This window comes from Miniopterus schreibersii (genome assembly GCF_964146895.1).
Source record: "Miniopterus schreibersii genome assembly, chromosome: 10".
Classification (NCBI taxonomy): Eukaryota; Metazoa; Chordata; class Mammalia; order Chiroptera; family Miniopteridae; genus Miniopterus; species Miniopterus schreibersii.
Window position 1 is genome coordinate 35,407,238 of NC_138110.1, and position 15,889 is coordinate 35,423,126.

The 15,889-nt window shown below is 35.6% G+C and overlaps 1 protein-coding gene across 1 annotated transcript in view; it reads left to right on the forward strand.

Annotated features, from left to right (window-relative positions):
- The window catches only part of CDH2 (cadherin 2), a 208,630-nt gene that overhangs the window by 149,728 nt on the left and 43,013 nt on the right, over positions 1-15,889 (forward strand). Inside the window, exons 4-7 of the mRNA XM_081150215.1 lie at positions 369-515; positions 2,204-2,359; positions 6,301-6,445; positions 9,122-9,294. Coding sequence (XP_081006341.1) covers positions 369-515; positions 2,204-2,359; positions 6,301-6,445; positions 9,122-9,294 — 621 coding nt within the window. The remainder of the gene's footprint in view (positions 1-368; positions 516-2,203; positions 2,360-6,300; positions 6,446-9,121; positions 9,295-15,889) is intronic.

Genomic DNA, 15,889 nt, shown 5'->3' on the forward strand with positions numbered 1-15,889 from the left:
AATGTACAGTAGCACATTACCTGAACTGAGGTTTAGACTAATGAGAAATATATAAAAGGGTCTTATTAAATTTTGCTCCATATTAACTACTATCTAAGATGGTTTATAGAAACTGCAAATAGTTTACACAGCTGTGCCACATAATAAATTGTTTGGAATTCAGTTTTTTCAATGAACAGTTTAACCCAAAAACTTTATGATATCTTCTGTTATTTTAATAGGGGGACAAGGAAAGGGCCTCCGGACTTATATTCTTGTTCATAATAAACTGTGATTCCTACACTTTCAGGTATCCATTGATATTGATGTAGTTTCAGAAATTGTTTCTCCTAGTACTCAGGAATGTCTTCTTTTATTTTAATGCAAAGGAATCACAACAAGTTGAAGAAATAGTATTCCCAAGACAATTGACTAAGCACAATGGCCACCTACAAAGGCAGAAGAGAGACTGGGTTATCCCTCCAATCAACTTGCCAGAAAACTCCAGAGGACCTTTTCCTTTAGACCTTGTCAGGGTGGGTGGCACAATTTTCATTGTCTTTTAGGCATGTGTCAAGTGTATGTTAGAAATGCTTTTATCTATGTTTTCACAAGGTAGAGCTTATGACATATATGTACTAAAAATATTTTTCTATAGATGAAATGTCTTGTGTTGTAAAGAACTTCTCATTTTTTTATTATCTCAGGTTTTTATAGGTTGAGCTCTCTGTAGCTCCTATACAGATAAAGCTTATTCAGTTTGAAGACAGGAGCCCTAACTCCAACATACATTCACACCCATACCATAGCCTTTGCCATAAAATGCACACGACTTAGCTTCCCTGTCTGAAAGCTGTACTCTCCACGATGGTCTTTGCCCTCTACAGATAGCTTTGGGGCCAAAGAAAAAGTAAAGGAGAAATCATCGTTAAAAATGCCAGCACTAAGTGCATTTGAGGGTTTTTTAAAAGAAAAAAAAATAACCTCTGATACCATTAACAGAATCCCTGGGGCTGTCCAAAAATATAGGCTTTCAAATCTGAAAAGTCAGTTTTTTTAGTTACTCTAAATGCATACTATCAGATGCAGAGAAAAAAATTACAGGTATTTCTATGTGTTTAGCAAAATTAGCAACCTATTATTTATTACTGAAGGAAAATAAGACAAAGTCATTGATTCCCATTTATTAGAAAATAAATGTTTCTGTGGTTGATTAATTTAGCATTACAGTACACACTTACTGAAAGCTGTATTTTAAATAAGCCATTTTTTGTGGTGTTTATGATATTCTATGGCACATTATAATTCAATTTAACAGCAAATGACTTTACCCAAAAAAAGGTGTTTCTTATCTTTCTACTTTAATGGAGAATGAGAAAAAATAATTTTGACTTAACTTGAAAAATAATAAACTAGATTCTGTTACTGGATTAAGTGTATTTACTTAATACACAAATATCTCTTGTTATCACCTCCAACAGTATTGCTCAACTGGCCCTTTTTTCTGTACTGTCCTTCTGCCTCCCTTTCTGTAGCCCAATCCTATGATTGTTCATCTATAAACATAAGAATTATGGTATTTGAAGGAGAAGGAAGTGAGCCCATGAGCATAATTTTTGAGAGCATAGAAATATATTTTAAAATCACTTCTCGTATGATTTGTGATTTATTGATAAGAAATTTGGGGTAGTAAGTGCCACTTGAAAGTGATATGGAAAGTTTTGGTTGCAATGAATAATGTCAATACATTGCAAGTGCAAAAATTTGATTTCCAGGCTCAACCATAATCTCAGAGTTCCCAAGTGAGGCTCTTTCACACGATAGTTAAATAATTATTTCTTATCCTAACTGATAAGAAATGTTTCTCATTAAATCGGACACCTGTTGTTTGGTTAATATTCTAACCTGCAAATTCCCAGGATGGAGTTTTTAATACTGCTTAAAAACTGACACTCCTTCCTTTTGACTTTTTGCAGTGCTTCTAGTGAGCGTCTTTTAGATGTTAACATTGCCTTAGTCTCTCTGGTGATAGGTGACATCTCTTTTTGAAGCCTGTCACCAAGAAACAAGGCCCAGGAACAGGACCGGGAGCATTTCAGTGGTTTTCTGGGAGGAGGTGGTGTAACTTTGTCACTGGAAAAGGGCACGAGGTGTGGCATACTGTGTCTCAGATAATGAACTCATTTAGTCTCTCATTTAATGTGATTGTCTTCTTGACCCTCAGATCAGGTCCGACAGAGATAAAAACCTTTCACTGCGGTACAGCGTAACTGGGCCAGGAGCTGACCAGCCTCCCACTAGTATCTTCATTATCAACCCCATCACAGGTCAGCTGTCAGTGACCAAGCCTCTGGATCGGGAGCAGATAGCCCGGTTTCATGTAAGATTTCAACTGCTGATATCCTATGTCTTAACACTTTTCTAAATGTGTGCAGAGCTTAACATTTGCCTCTCCTATCAGTCTTAAAGCTTTGCTTCTGAGAGTTTTAACACATGACATGCACTTGTAGCCTTTTCAATTTATTTTAATAATTGTTTTTATAGAATTGATGAATGCTCATGGTAAAAAATAAACGGTACTGAAGAAGAAAATGAAATTGCCTAAAATTGCATTACTCTTTACTTGTTGATACTTGCTTTCACATAGGTGGCTAAGAATTTATAAGAACAAATTTACACGTAGGGGGTCAAAACTGTTGCTTGTAAATTATGTAGAGATCACAACATTTTTAATAGCTGTATAGTATTCCATTGAATGTACAGGCTATAACTTTAAAAGAGTTTCTTATAATAGACATCTGTGTTTGCCATTTGCCATTTTATCTGTTCCTGCTGGTATTATTACTGCCATTAAATAGAGACCTAGGAAATGGATAGCACATTTTTGTTTTGTCGTTTGTTGGCAGTATTCTTTCCAGAAAGATTGTCATTTTGATATTCCTACCAGAAACTGAGATTTCCCTGATCCGTATAACCCTGCTAAAACTTGGTTTCATCAGCACCAATATGAGCAATCTTTTCTTAGATATATTAACTAGTTATATTTCTTATGTTAATTTTTGTTCTTTATTTTTCTATTTTTTAAATTTTCTTATTGAGTTATAACCACCTTTTATATATAGTTATATGTTCATAATTTTAAATATATACTGGATGGGGCAAAAGTAGGTTTACAGTTGTTTGCATGGAAAATAATTAATAAATAAGAATATAAGAATAAATTGTTTCAAGTACTCACAACAGCAAACCTACTTTTGCCCCATCTTATATATATATTTCAAACTGATTTTTCCGACTTAAAAATAATGTTGTGTTGAATATTTTAAAATGCAAGAATTACCTAATATTAAAATGTCAATTCGAGGAAGCTTGTCTCTGTTTTCATTTTTTTCTAGTCCTACTTGTACATTTTCCTAGAACACAATTTCAACAATTTTTTTCATAAGTTTAATATAGAAACCTAAATTGATCTTTACCACTTCTTTAATTTCAACATGAATAACTAAAACTTTTGATGAAATTATTTTCTTCCAGAAGAATATGTGCACATTGTAAAAACTTCTCAAATAATATAGAAATAAACCTTTTCATAATACAATATTAATAAGAAAGTAAAAAGGATTTGTAATCCTAGTACACAAAACTAACTTTTTTCTTTTTTTTGTTTTTTAACACTTTGGCAATATGCTATAAAATATTTCACTGTGGATAAATTCATAAATGTTTTCTTTTGAAATGAGACCCATTCTCTGAAGCCAGCTTTTGCCACTTAGCAATCATAAGATTTAACATCTTTTCATGTCAGTAAAAATTATTTATTTAAATCTTTTTTTAAAAAAATATATATCTTTATTGATTTCAGAGAGAGGAAGGAGAGGGAGAGAGAGAGATAGAAACATCAATGATGAGAGAGTCATTGATCAAGCCCACAACCCGGGCATGTGCCCTGACTGGGAATCGAACCCAGATCGCCTGGATCCTAGGTCGATGCTCAACCGCTGAGCCACGCCTGACCAGGCTATTTAAATCTTAATTTTTGATTGCTCCAAATTATTTTGTTGAATGAATGTAACATAATTTTAACTACCTATTAGTGGATATTTGGGTAATTAAGTTTTTTAAAATTTATTTTGCAAGTATGTATAACAATGAACATCTCTCTGTACATGTCTCTGTTAAATCCTTGGAATAAATTCTTTAAATTGGAATTATTTTGAGGTATATAGTGAAATTGTTCTTAGAATGGTTGTGTTGTGTTTTACTACCTGCCCACTATATAAGAAATACATTTACTCCATTATCAATTCCAGGCATTATTTATTTCCAATATAATTTGTAAAAATTTATTGATATTTTAAGTTGCATAAATTGACTATCCAATCAAAGTGAATTCCCTATTCCTATGTTAAATTTTATGGGGATTATTTATAATTTTATCTTACTAAGAACCTTTTATCTATTAGGGACATTAATGCATGATTTTCATATGGTCTCCCCCCTTTGTTGTTTGTTTTGAATCTTTCTTAATAATTTCTTTGCTACTATAACTTGTTTTTATGTTGTAAAGTTAATTTTTTTAAATGTTATTATGCATTCTGGTTTTAGAGATGGTGATAAAATCCTTCCCAACTCCAAGATGCTAATCTCCCCAATTTAATGTAGAGGTTTATTTGCATCCAAATTTTTAACTTCTATGGAGTGTTTTGTAGTAAAAGGGAAGTAGGGTATAGATTCACTTAGTTTTCCCTTTGTGGCTAGCCATCTGTCCCAGGTACTGAATTAGTATTCCCATTGATTCATTATCTACAGTTAGTAATTCAGATTTTTTATTCTAGGTTTGTATGCATTTGCTTTTAGATTCTAATTTTGCCCATTAACATATCTGTTAAATTTTTGCACTTGTAGAAACTTTTTAAAATATTGATATATGGTAGAGCAAGACTCCCCAGGAAAATGTAATTCTAACGCTTTTTTTTTTCTGAAACATAAAGAAAGAAGTAAAACTTTTAAACCTTTCACAAAAACAGCATCACATTAGTAGAGATACTTGGTAAAGATAGCACACAATAGACCAGTCTCTAATTAGACTAGTCTCTAATTTATGAATATAAATAAGATCAATACAAAAAGTTTTAAATTTCCCTTCCTGTATGAATTCACTATCTGATGGTGTGGTTAAGACTCAAGGAATAATTTTCAGTCAATTTTGGGGTAAATTCTTCCCCTCCAGATTCTCACCCTTGCACATGAAAGAGCGGTATTCATAACAAAATAGAATTAATTATTATAGAATTGCAAGAATGGTTCAGTATTAAAAATCTATTTATAATCTATTAAATAAATCAAGGGAGAGAAAGGGATTATTTCTATAGGCGTTGAAAAGGCAGTAAAAAAATTTACATTGTTTTGTGTATTAAATCACCTCTAAATAAGGATATGAAAGATATGTTGGTGCTTCTTTAACTTAATAAAGCATATCCAACAGAAACCAGCTGCCAACATCATTCTTAACAGGAAAATCATAGAAGCATTCCCTTTAAAAAGAAACAATTCAATAGAACACGACACAGCTATTGAAAAGAATGAAATGGACCTCTATGTGCCGTATGAAAAGATTTTGAAGATATGCTTCCAAGAGTAGCTGAGTGATTATATTTGTTTAAAAAGAAAAAAGATAAAATTTCTAGAATACCTACAAAACTGAGAACTCAAGCTTGGGAGAGAAACAGCTGTTTTATATATTCATGTACTTTTAAAGTTTATGAGTGCCTTTTACAATTAAAAAAAAACCCAAAAACACACCTCGTGTCAAAATTCCCTATACACATTTAATTTCTTTCTAAATTCTCTTCCGTTCCTTTGATCTATATGACTGCTCTGTTCCAGTAGCACATTTTTAATTACCCTGAATCATAGGTACTGATTTAGCAAAATAATTTGTGAATGGAATAGAACTGGCTTCAAATATGGGCTCTGTCAATAGACAGAGCAAAGTTACTCAGACTTTATGAAGCTCAATTTTTCTCACTTTCAAATGCTGGCCATTTCTGCCTCGATCTTTTGTATTTGAATTAAATGAGTTAACACCCATAAAACTCCAAGCACGGGGCCTAGCAGATAGTCATGGTGGGCTTTTTGCTACTGTATCTACTCTGATTCTATGGAGTTCAGCTAACTTAACTTTTGATGTGAAGAGTAGCTTTTATTTTTCTGCTTCTCAGCCCATCTCTGCTGTTTTGGTAGCATGGTGATTGTGTATTTTATCTTCTCACTGGAGATGTAAATCTGTTAAATAGTTTTCTTTTCTAATTCCTTTTTCAGTTGAGGGCACATGCAGTGGATATTAATGGAAATCAAGTGGAGAACCCCATTGACATTGTCATCAATGTCATTGATATGAACGACAACAGACCCGAGTTCTTGCACCAGGTTTGGAATGGGACGGTTCCTGAGGGATCAAAGCCTGGTAAGTTTGAAGATGATAACTGGGAGATTGCTCAGGAACTGCGGCAGAATCCAGCACCGCTATATGATCAAGAAAAGGAGATATCATGTGAGCCTTTTAGTGTGATTTTCTTTCATTCCAGTGCTTTTAGGGAGAAAGGAAGGTAACATAGGGAAAAACTGGTTGAAGAGAGAAAATAGAAAAATATCATTCTACTTCCCACTATGATTTTCGCCACCTTTGAAAAAATATACTGGAGTATCTGATTCTGTACTATAGAATCTATAGGAGGATCCTTTCATTCTGGTAGAGCCAGGGCAGCTAGAAAGGGAGCACCGGAAGACCAGGGCCGTCTGCTCATGAAGTACAGATGGCACCATATTAGTCATAGCAGCAACTAAAATGCAGTTGGAGAGTCTAAAAGATATTTGGTGTTCCTGGGACCAGCCAGTGAGGTGAAGCCAAAAGCGGAGAAGGGGCTTGGTGACAGCTGTGATTGCTGCTCCCCGGCGATGCTAAATAATGTACTTTCAGGATGACTCTAAAGTCTTCTGCACCCCTTGCTTTTAAACTGGTGCCCTGTAATGACCCAGCCTAGAAACAGCAGTTGCCAAAAGCCTCCCACCATTGAGAAGTGATGTTTGATTAAGATTTTAGATTCTTGTACTGAAAACACTGGACTTCAGTCTCAGTAGAATAGCCAGCCCAGAAAGCCCGATTTAATGTGAAAGATGAGTGAACAAGAAAATCCATCAGAATCGAGTTGGTAAAAGGAAGTGTTATGCCAACCTTCCTGAGATAATTTGGTGTTTGGAGAGCTTTAATTAGCTATATTACTGGATGTGGGTTTTTTTTTTCTAATTTAAAAAAACCTCAACATTTAAAATTGTGCTGATACCTTTGTCATCTATACCAGTTTATGCAGCTCTCTTATGCATAAGCCAGTTTATAGATATAACCAAATATGCCTTAAACTGGTGTTTTTTCCTTGGTCCAAATACACTTGTCTGTATCCTCAGAAAAGAAGTGGAGGTGGGGTTGGGGCAGCTGGGGTGGGAGGAGGGGCTGTGCAGGAAGTTCAACCATCTGAGGCTCCTTCTGAGTCACATTTTCAGACTGATCTTCTTTATTTTAAAATACTGTGAAACCAAGGCATGTTGAACATGTCCTTACTAAAACACAAGTCTTATATTCTAAAGAGAATAAACATTGGGTTTTTTGCATAGGGACGTTTTTTGCTTTTTAAAAAGTATTTTATTTTCCCCTCTATTATTTCAAACTTTATTAAAAGTACTGTTTCACAAAAATTGTCAAAAATAAACCATTAGAGATGTATTTATTACGCACTTTACCGTGAATTGTCACAACACTGACCACAAGCGAAAGACTTTCATGATCACGAGAAGTAGAGACATTTCATGAGTGTATTTCCTGCGGTGGTTTTGTAAGTTTGAAAACATCCTTCTAGACAAGGTTTCACAATATCATGATTCTTGAGTTAAATTGTATTGCAACCAATATTTTGGTTCAAGATTCTGAGACATATTATTTTGCTTTAACAATTTGTTCAACAAATGTTTATAGGGAATGTGTTGTGTGCTAGACGCTGCCTTGGCACCGTGGGTGCAGCAGGACAAGCTAGCTCCTGCCCTGCTGGAGCTAAATTCTAGGAGGGAAGCAAAATAGAAGGCAAATAAGCGCAAATACACAAAGTTTTTGGGGGGAGATTTATAGCGATGACATATAATCCAAAAGGATGTCTTGTTTAGAGGGTCAAGCTCTGGAAAGTGATTTTAGTAATGTGACCTTAGTTAATTCTGGGGTAAAAAATGTACCGTGTAGAAGGAACAGCACCTGTAAAGGCTCTACAGTAGAACCGAGCTGAGAGTACTCATGAAGGAGGTAAGCCAGAGATGGAAAATTTTATAATCCAGCTTTTATAAATGTCCTATAGAACAAACCAAGTCAAATAGTAATTACTTTTCGCTCTACCAGTAAATTAAAGTTTGTCTAGCTAATATGAACGTATTTGATCCTAGTGCTTTGTAGATTTCCTTTCAAAATATCTAGTAAATGGAAGTCCCTTGAGTTTGTTACAGTGTTTTTTTAATCTCCTAGGAAATAATGGACCACAATGCCAAACCCCTATGCAATGTACCAAAACAGTAACGCATGGAATGATTCCTTATGACCTGAGTAAATGGAGTGTTCATCATTTATGCACATAGCTTACTTTCCGAAAGTGACTTAGGCACTGGGGAGAATCACTCTCAGCATGTCATTTCCGATGTTATTGCATAACAGACGAAAATATGGCAGAGGGAAGGAGTCACTGGCCATAATATATGTTGCTAATGGCATCTGGATTGCTTATTATTTGTATTCTCTATAAATGAAGGCCTGAAGTGATCCTTTCTTTGAATCGTGTAGCGAATTTTTCTTCAAAGTTATGGAAAAATTAAGTCTTTATAAATGTATAAGTGTTTTATAATTTTCCTTTCAAGTAACTATGCCATGTTTTATATTTTTTAAAGTGAGTACTGTTCTTATCAATAGTGTTTTTAATCAAGTCTAAGTGATTAAATGTTTCTTTTGAAAAAGTGGAATTGAGATTGAACAAAGAGGTAAATATACCTTCTATTTAGGAGACCCTGGAATAAAAGGCGACCATTCATTTTTCATGTATACTGTGTCTAGGAACATATGTGATGACGGTCACTGCTATTGATGCTGATGATCCAAATACCCAGAATGGGATGTTGAGGTACAGAATCGTGTCCCAGGCTCCAAGCACCCCTTCGCCCAACATGTTTACCATCAACAATGAGACTGGTGATATTATCACAGTGGCAGCTGGACTTGATAGAGAAGTAAGCCAACCAAAAACTGTCTTTGAATGTGTTTTTAATATTGAAGGTGCACGGTTATCACACAATTTATCTCCATGTAATAATATACCCACAATATTACTTATTGTTAATTTCCACTAACAAAGCTATTGTACCATTTTCTACACAACTTCAAATTGGTTAAATGATATATGTAATACAAGATAAATTATTGTTAGTCTGACATTGTTAGTCTACGTAATATTTAGTATGTTAATTGACTAAGTTAATTAGATACCTCTGGTACCTAATTTTTAAAATTGTTGGCATTTTCTCAGTTTGGTCTTATAGTCAGTTTTTATGAGGAATTAAACTAAAAACCATGCCCAAATAATATGTGTATAAAGTTAAGTAATTATTAACTCGTATTTCAAGAGGCAACAAATAATGCGTACGTGATTAGATTTTCTTGTAGCCTCTGTGGAAAGCCTGGTTTAGTACAACAGAGATTGTGTCCTCTCTTAGCACTTGCCCCTTAATTCTAAGATTAATTTATTTAACAGGCTTGAACACTAATAACTGCATTAATTCCACTGACCAGCCTTTCAGATTATAAATGGAGAGAAACACTCTTCTGCACAGTATTTTGTTAAAAAGGCATAAAATTGAATGGTATTGAAATATTATATAGTATCACAATCTGAGAGGGAATGGGTATTTCTGCTAATTCCAGATGGCCGTCTCACTGTAACAGACCCCAACGCAGCAGGCTCTACACATCCCCCTGGTTTAGGTCATGTGATTCCTTCCACCAAGAACATCTTGCATCTTTTTGAGCTATTTCTTTAAGTTCCAATTTAAGCCCTACTCACATTCTTTTCTGAACTCTCCAACCCTGATGAATCTTTGACACTTTTTCTCTGTTCTGTTCCTGCCGTTTTCTTAAGAAATTCTCAAGGTCATTATTGACCATCAGTAGTCATTGCAGGAGTGAGTGAATTATCAAAGTCCCAATTTATAAGGATTCATGTTTTGTAGATTTCTGGCCGAGCCAGCTCTTATAGTAATGAGACCTTAAAGTATGTACATCAGAAGGAAACATAATACCTACCATAATAAGTGTCATTGACAAGGATTTTAGGAGTTAGCTTTTATGACACTTTATTTGCTTTGGTAGCATTCACTTGAACTGGATTGAAGAAAACATGACTATTGCAATTAACCGTGTATGTAAGATAGTGCTAGAAGCACTTTAATAAAGTAATATAAGCCAATTATGATTACTTTATTCAAAACTGAGCTCAGAGCCTTACTTAAGAGTTAAGTGTATGGTTTTATTTCTCTGTACCTATTAACTTCCAGGTGTCGATGATTCTTTTCTTTTTTTAGGGATGTTTTGTGTCAGAGACTGTTGAAATTTACTTTTTTGCAATAGTACTTTTAGTTTAGTGATATTCAGAACATGGATGTCTTTTCCCTTTTTTTCATTACTATATGAAACACTATTCTTAAACGCCAATGAACTGAGCATGACTGCCATATTTTATATGAGAATATGGTATATTTTTTAAAATTCTCTCTTGAGAGCCAGATTGCTCACGTACTAAGTATGTGTAACTCATCTCCTAATCTTAGTATTTTTCTTTTATTCACACTTCCATTGTGAGGTACAGAAATGGAGCTTCATCTTGTTCCCATACAGTAATTCCTATCACATTTAGCCTGGCTATTTTATGACAAGAAAGAGGCATAGAGAATTAAAATTAGTTTTACTAAAGCAGACCTACCATATTTAAAAATCAGAGACACTGTTTGTAGTTTAGAGAATGAAAATCAGACCAGATCGTAATAGTGGGTAAGTGTACCTTGCGGCGGACAGAAGCAGCTATGTTCACCACCCCCAACGAAATGAATGTGGGAACGGATTTGAAGCTGTAGCATCATGGATCACACCGTACGAGAAATAACTTCTTGGCAGTAAAATTATTAAACACAACAATGAGTTAGTAGGGAAAGTAATGGAAAACCTTCATTTTCCAAAAGCCATTTAACAAAGAAAAAATGTATCTATCTCAGATGGTTTATGGTAATTCTGCCTGAAGCTGGGAATAAATTACTGCTCTTCAGGCCTCGTGCAGGCTGAGAGTCTTTTATTTCCATTAGAATTCAGTTTTCGTTTTGTTAAAAGTAATTTCAGTTATCATTTTCCCAGGATATATGACACCTTTAAGTGATTGAACTTCTAATCATCGAAATACTAAAGATTCAGCTTTTTATTTTCTTTTAATCTCCAGATTTTTTTTTTCAGTTTCCTCTTTTGAAATTTATTTTTATTGTTGAGGGTATTACAGATGTCCCTCATTTTCTGCCTCCTTTGCCCCCCTCTGCCTGGCTCCCGCCCCACCCCAGGCCTTCACCACACTATTGTCTGTGTCCATGGACTAAAGGAATTAACTCTTCAGGTTTTTCCAGACCACCACATATCCCAGTGTTCAATTTTTTTTTTTTTTTAATCTCCACCTGACTTCTTGTGGCATTACTTGCTGCTGCCTACTTCTGGCATTTTCTTCTTTTCTCTACCCTTTTGTCTTTATTTTTATCTCCTGGCTACTGATTAATCCCCCTGTGCCTCACTGGGCTTGAATTCTGCCTCTGCCTGTTATAGGCTACTTGACCTTGGATGTATTAACCTGAAACCTCAGCTCCCACATCTGTAAGTGGGGATAGTAATCTGACCTACCTCATGGGATAGTTGTCAGGATTATGCAACACAAAGCAGAGAGCACTCAGTGCAGTGCCCCATAAGCATTGTTCTCCCCACTGCCATCTTAAATCCGGCCTCAGCATCTACTGGGTGTGAGCACTGTTACTCCACATCATAATGTTTCTCATGGCCAAGAAAGAATTATACTTCCTCTTTTCCACTCCTAATAATCCTTTTACATGTGCCCTCGACACTGTGTTCTATCCTGAAGGAATGTTCTGTTTTCTGTTGGCTCAGTCTTCCCTTGCCTACAGGCTCCTCCCTACAAACCCCACAGTTTCCTTTATAATCTACAGACACGCTGAATCTCCCTTATGATAAAATGACACTCCACACCCCGTAGGATGAAGTCAGGAATGCCACTCTTTTTTTTTTTTTTAATATGTTTTTGTTGATTTTTAGGGAGAGAGGAAGGGTGAGGGATAGAAAGAGAGAAACATGGATGAGAAACATCGATCAGCTGCCTCTTGCACACCCCCTACTTGGGATCGAGCCCTCAACTCAGGCATCTGCCCTAACTGAGAATTGAATCGGTGGCCTCTCGGTCCATGGGTTGACGCTCAACCTCTGAGCCACACCAGCTGGGCTTGTAATGCCACTCTTTATTGTGACCTTGGTCCCGAAGCTTCAGCCTACCTACCCTCTTAGAATTTCTTGCCTCTTGCATATGAGAAAATTATTGATGCCCAACCACTCATACAACCACATGCAATTCCTTCTACAGAACTAAAGATTTATGTTCTGTTCCCATTGTTCCCTCTGCCTGTAGATTCCTTTCCTCTCTCTCTAGCAAGCTAGTCCTTGCTCCCTCTTCTGGGCACCCACAGTAGTATGTTCATACCTCTAGAAATACAATGACTCTGTGACATAGACATTACATCTGCATTCTTCCTCTCAATATTCAAGGTAGCCAATGTGTTCCTCATTTTGTCACCCTGAACAGGAGCCCTGAAGAAATGTTCATGTTGTGAGATTTTCTTTTTTTCAACACCAGACTCCTCAAAGGACAGCTCATGCTCACTGCTCAACTCCTACTCCTTCCTCATCTCCTTGAAATCTGGCTTTCCACCTACTTACCCCCTCCAAGATGCACACATACCACACATCTCTTACGACTTTCTTGGAAGGCACTGACAGAGTAGGGTGATTAATGGTACAGACTCTGGACTCAGAGAGACCTGGATTCAGATGTTGTCTCTGCTACTTTTGTCCAGGCATCAGTGGGCAAGTCTTCTTGCCTCCCCAAGCCTTGGTTTTCTTATCTGTAAAATGCAGATTTAAAATTTCACCTGCCTTATAGATTATAGTGAAGACTAAATTAGATAATATATAGTGCTTAGCTCTGTGCCTGGCAAATAGTTAGTGCTCAATCTCAAATGCTAATTATTTTTTTATTATTATTATTAAGGCCCTTAGAACAATATGGACATATAGTTAGCGTTCAAAAACACTTTAGACTGTGAACTTGGAAAGGTAGGTAGTACTATCAGCTCCATTTCACAAATGAGGGAACTGGGGCCTTAGCATTTAAGAATTTGAACAAGTTTACAAATCCTGTACTTCTCTTGTAAGTTCTCATAACATTATTACTTAAATGTTTATCCCCTAATCCGGTGCATTCAAAAGCAAAACTATTATCTCCCTAAATCTGTGATTCCTGATGAATTTCCGGTTTCACATGAACAATGCCACCTTCTCTTCTGCCTCCAAGATAATGGTCTATTTGCCTTTAGCATACACTGCCATCAATCTACTTCGATATTTAGTCATCAAGTTCTTCTCACTTTACCCCCAATATGTCCCTGGCATGCATTCCTCCATCAGGCTTTGAGGACTGGCTCAGATGCCCCATTAAAGTTTCTTGAATCACTTCTTCCTACTCTCACTACAGTTGCATTGTATATTTGGTTCCATCACTAATGACAGCAAGGCCACATTTGGTTTTGTTCATTAATTTATTCAAATAAATATTGCATTGCCTGACATCGTGTAGGCATTTATTAAGTGTTTGTCAAATGAATGACTGAATATTCCCACCTCTTCATTCACTCATATCACTGTAGTTCAGTGTTTCAAAAGTGTGGTACACGAGTATAGTCATTTTCAGTGATACACACAGGGAAGCCTCTAGAGAAAGCCAGAGACCATAAGTCTTTTAGATGCTACTCCATCAAGTAGAGACTGCCAGGGTACAAGGATTGTATTGTGTTTCTTTTTATAGTTATATATTTGGCAAGTGATGCTAGTTTTCCATTTATGATACTTTTACAATAAATTAAGTTTTTTTTAAAAAGAGAGTAACATCAAGATGAGTATTAAGTGAGTCATGACATAGAAATATGAGGAGTGGCAGAAATGGGAAGATGGTATATGAATCACTGTGGCTTGGGAAACAGTGAACTAGTTTATGCCCACAGTATATGTTTTAATGAATAAATGATAGCCATGTAAATAAAAAGATGGTTTTTCCCAGATTTGAAGTGATTTTTATAATGTAATACAAGGCCCAAGGTTTCTCATCTATTCATCCATCCAACCACAAATTCAAAAGCAAAAGATCAACAAATTACAAGTGTTGGTAAGGATATGAAGAAAAGGGAAACCTTTTGCACTTTTGGTGGAAATGGAAACTGGTACAGCCACTATAAAAACCAATACGTAATAGAACTACCATATGACCTGGAAATCCCACTTCTGGGTATTTATCTGAGGAAATTCAAAACACTAATTTGAAAAGATATATGAATCTCTGTGTTCATTATAGCATTATTTACAATAGCCAAGATATGGAAGCAACCTAAGTTTCCATCAATAGATGAATGGATAAAGAAGACGTGTTATATACAGGTTTATGTTTGTGAGTATGAGAGAAACAGAGTTTATTGAACTGTTATTTATTATTGTATTATTTTCCATATGAACAACTGTAACCCTACTTTTGCCCCATCCTGTATATATATAATGAAATAGTACTCAATCATAAAAAAGAATTAAACCTTGCCATTTGTGATCAAATCAATGGACCTCAAGGCTATTATGCTAAGTAAAATAAGTCAGACAGAGAAAGACAAATACTGTATGATTTCACTTATATGTGAACCCTAAACCAAACAAAAACAGAACAAATGAACAAATAAAACAAAAGAGAAACAGACTCATAGATACAGAGAACAAAGTGATGGTTGCCAGAGGGGAAGTGGCTAGGGAGATGGGCAAAAAATGTGAAAAGGATTAAGAAATATAAACTTCCAGCTATAAAATAAATAAATCTCAGGGATGTAATGTACAGCATAGGTAATACAGTCAATAATATTGTAGTAACTTTGTATGGTGACACATGCTCACTAAACTTACTGTGGTGAGCACTTTGTAAAGTATATAAATGTCAAATCACTATGTCGTACACCTGATATAATATTGTATATCAACTGTACTTTAATTTGAAAAAATAATTTAAAAAAGTTTTGTCACTGGGCTTGCTCTATGGGGCATTATGTGTATGCCAATGACATAAACATTGACAAAACAAGCGCCCTGGGAAGGAGTGTGTGTATGTGTGTATGTAGCAGGAGACAACAGACATATGGACTGCTAAGAGCCATATAAACTAAAAATAATGATAAGAGGTGTGTCCTGAGTAGGCAAATAGCTCTGCCTCAAGGACTTTCAGACATCATCTCTGAGGTGACTTCTAAGCTTCGTGTTTGTCAAGCTCAGAACGAAAGAAAGGGTATTCTAGGCCCAGGTTTCTTATCCTTGGCACTGTTGACACTTGGATCAGATGAATCTTTGTTAGGGCCTGTCCTGTGCACCATAGGATGTTTAGCAGCATCTCTAGCCTTTCTACTCATTAGATGTCAGTAGCACCTTTTA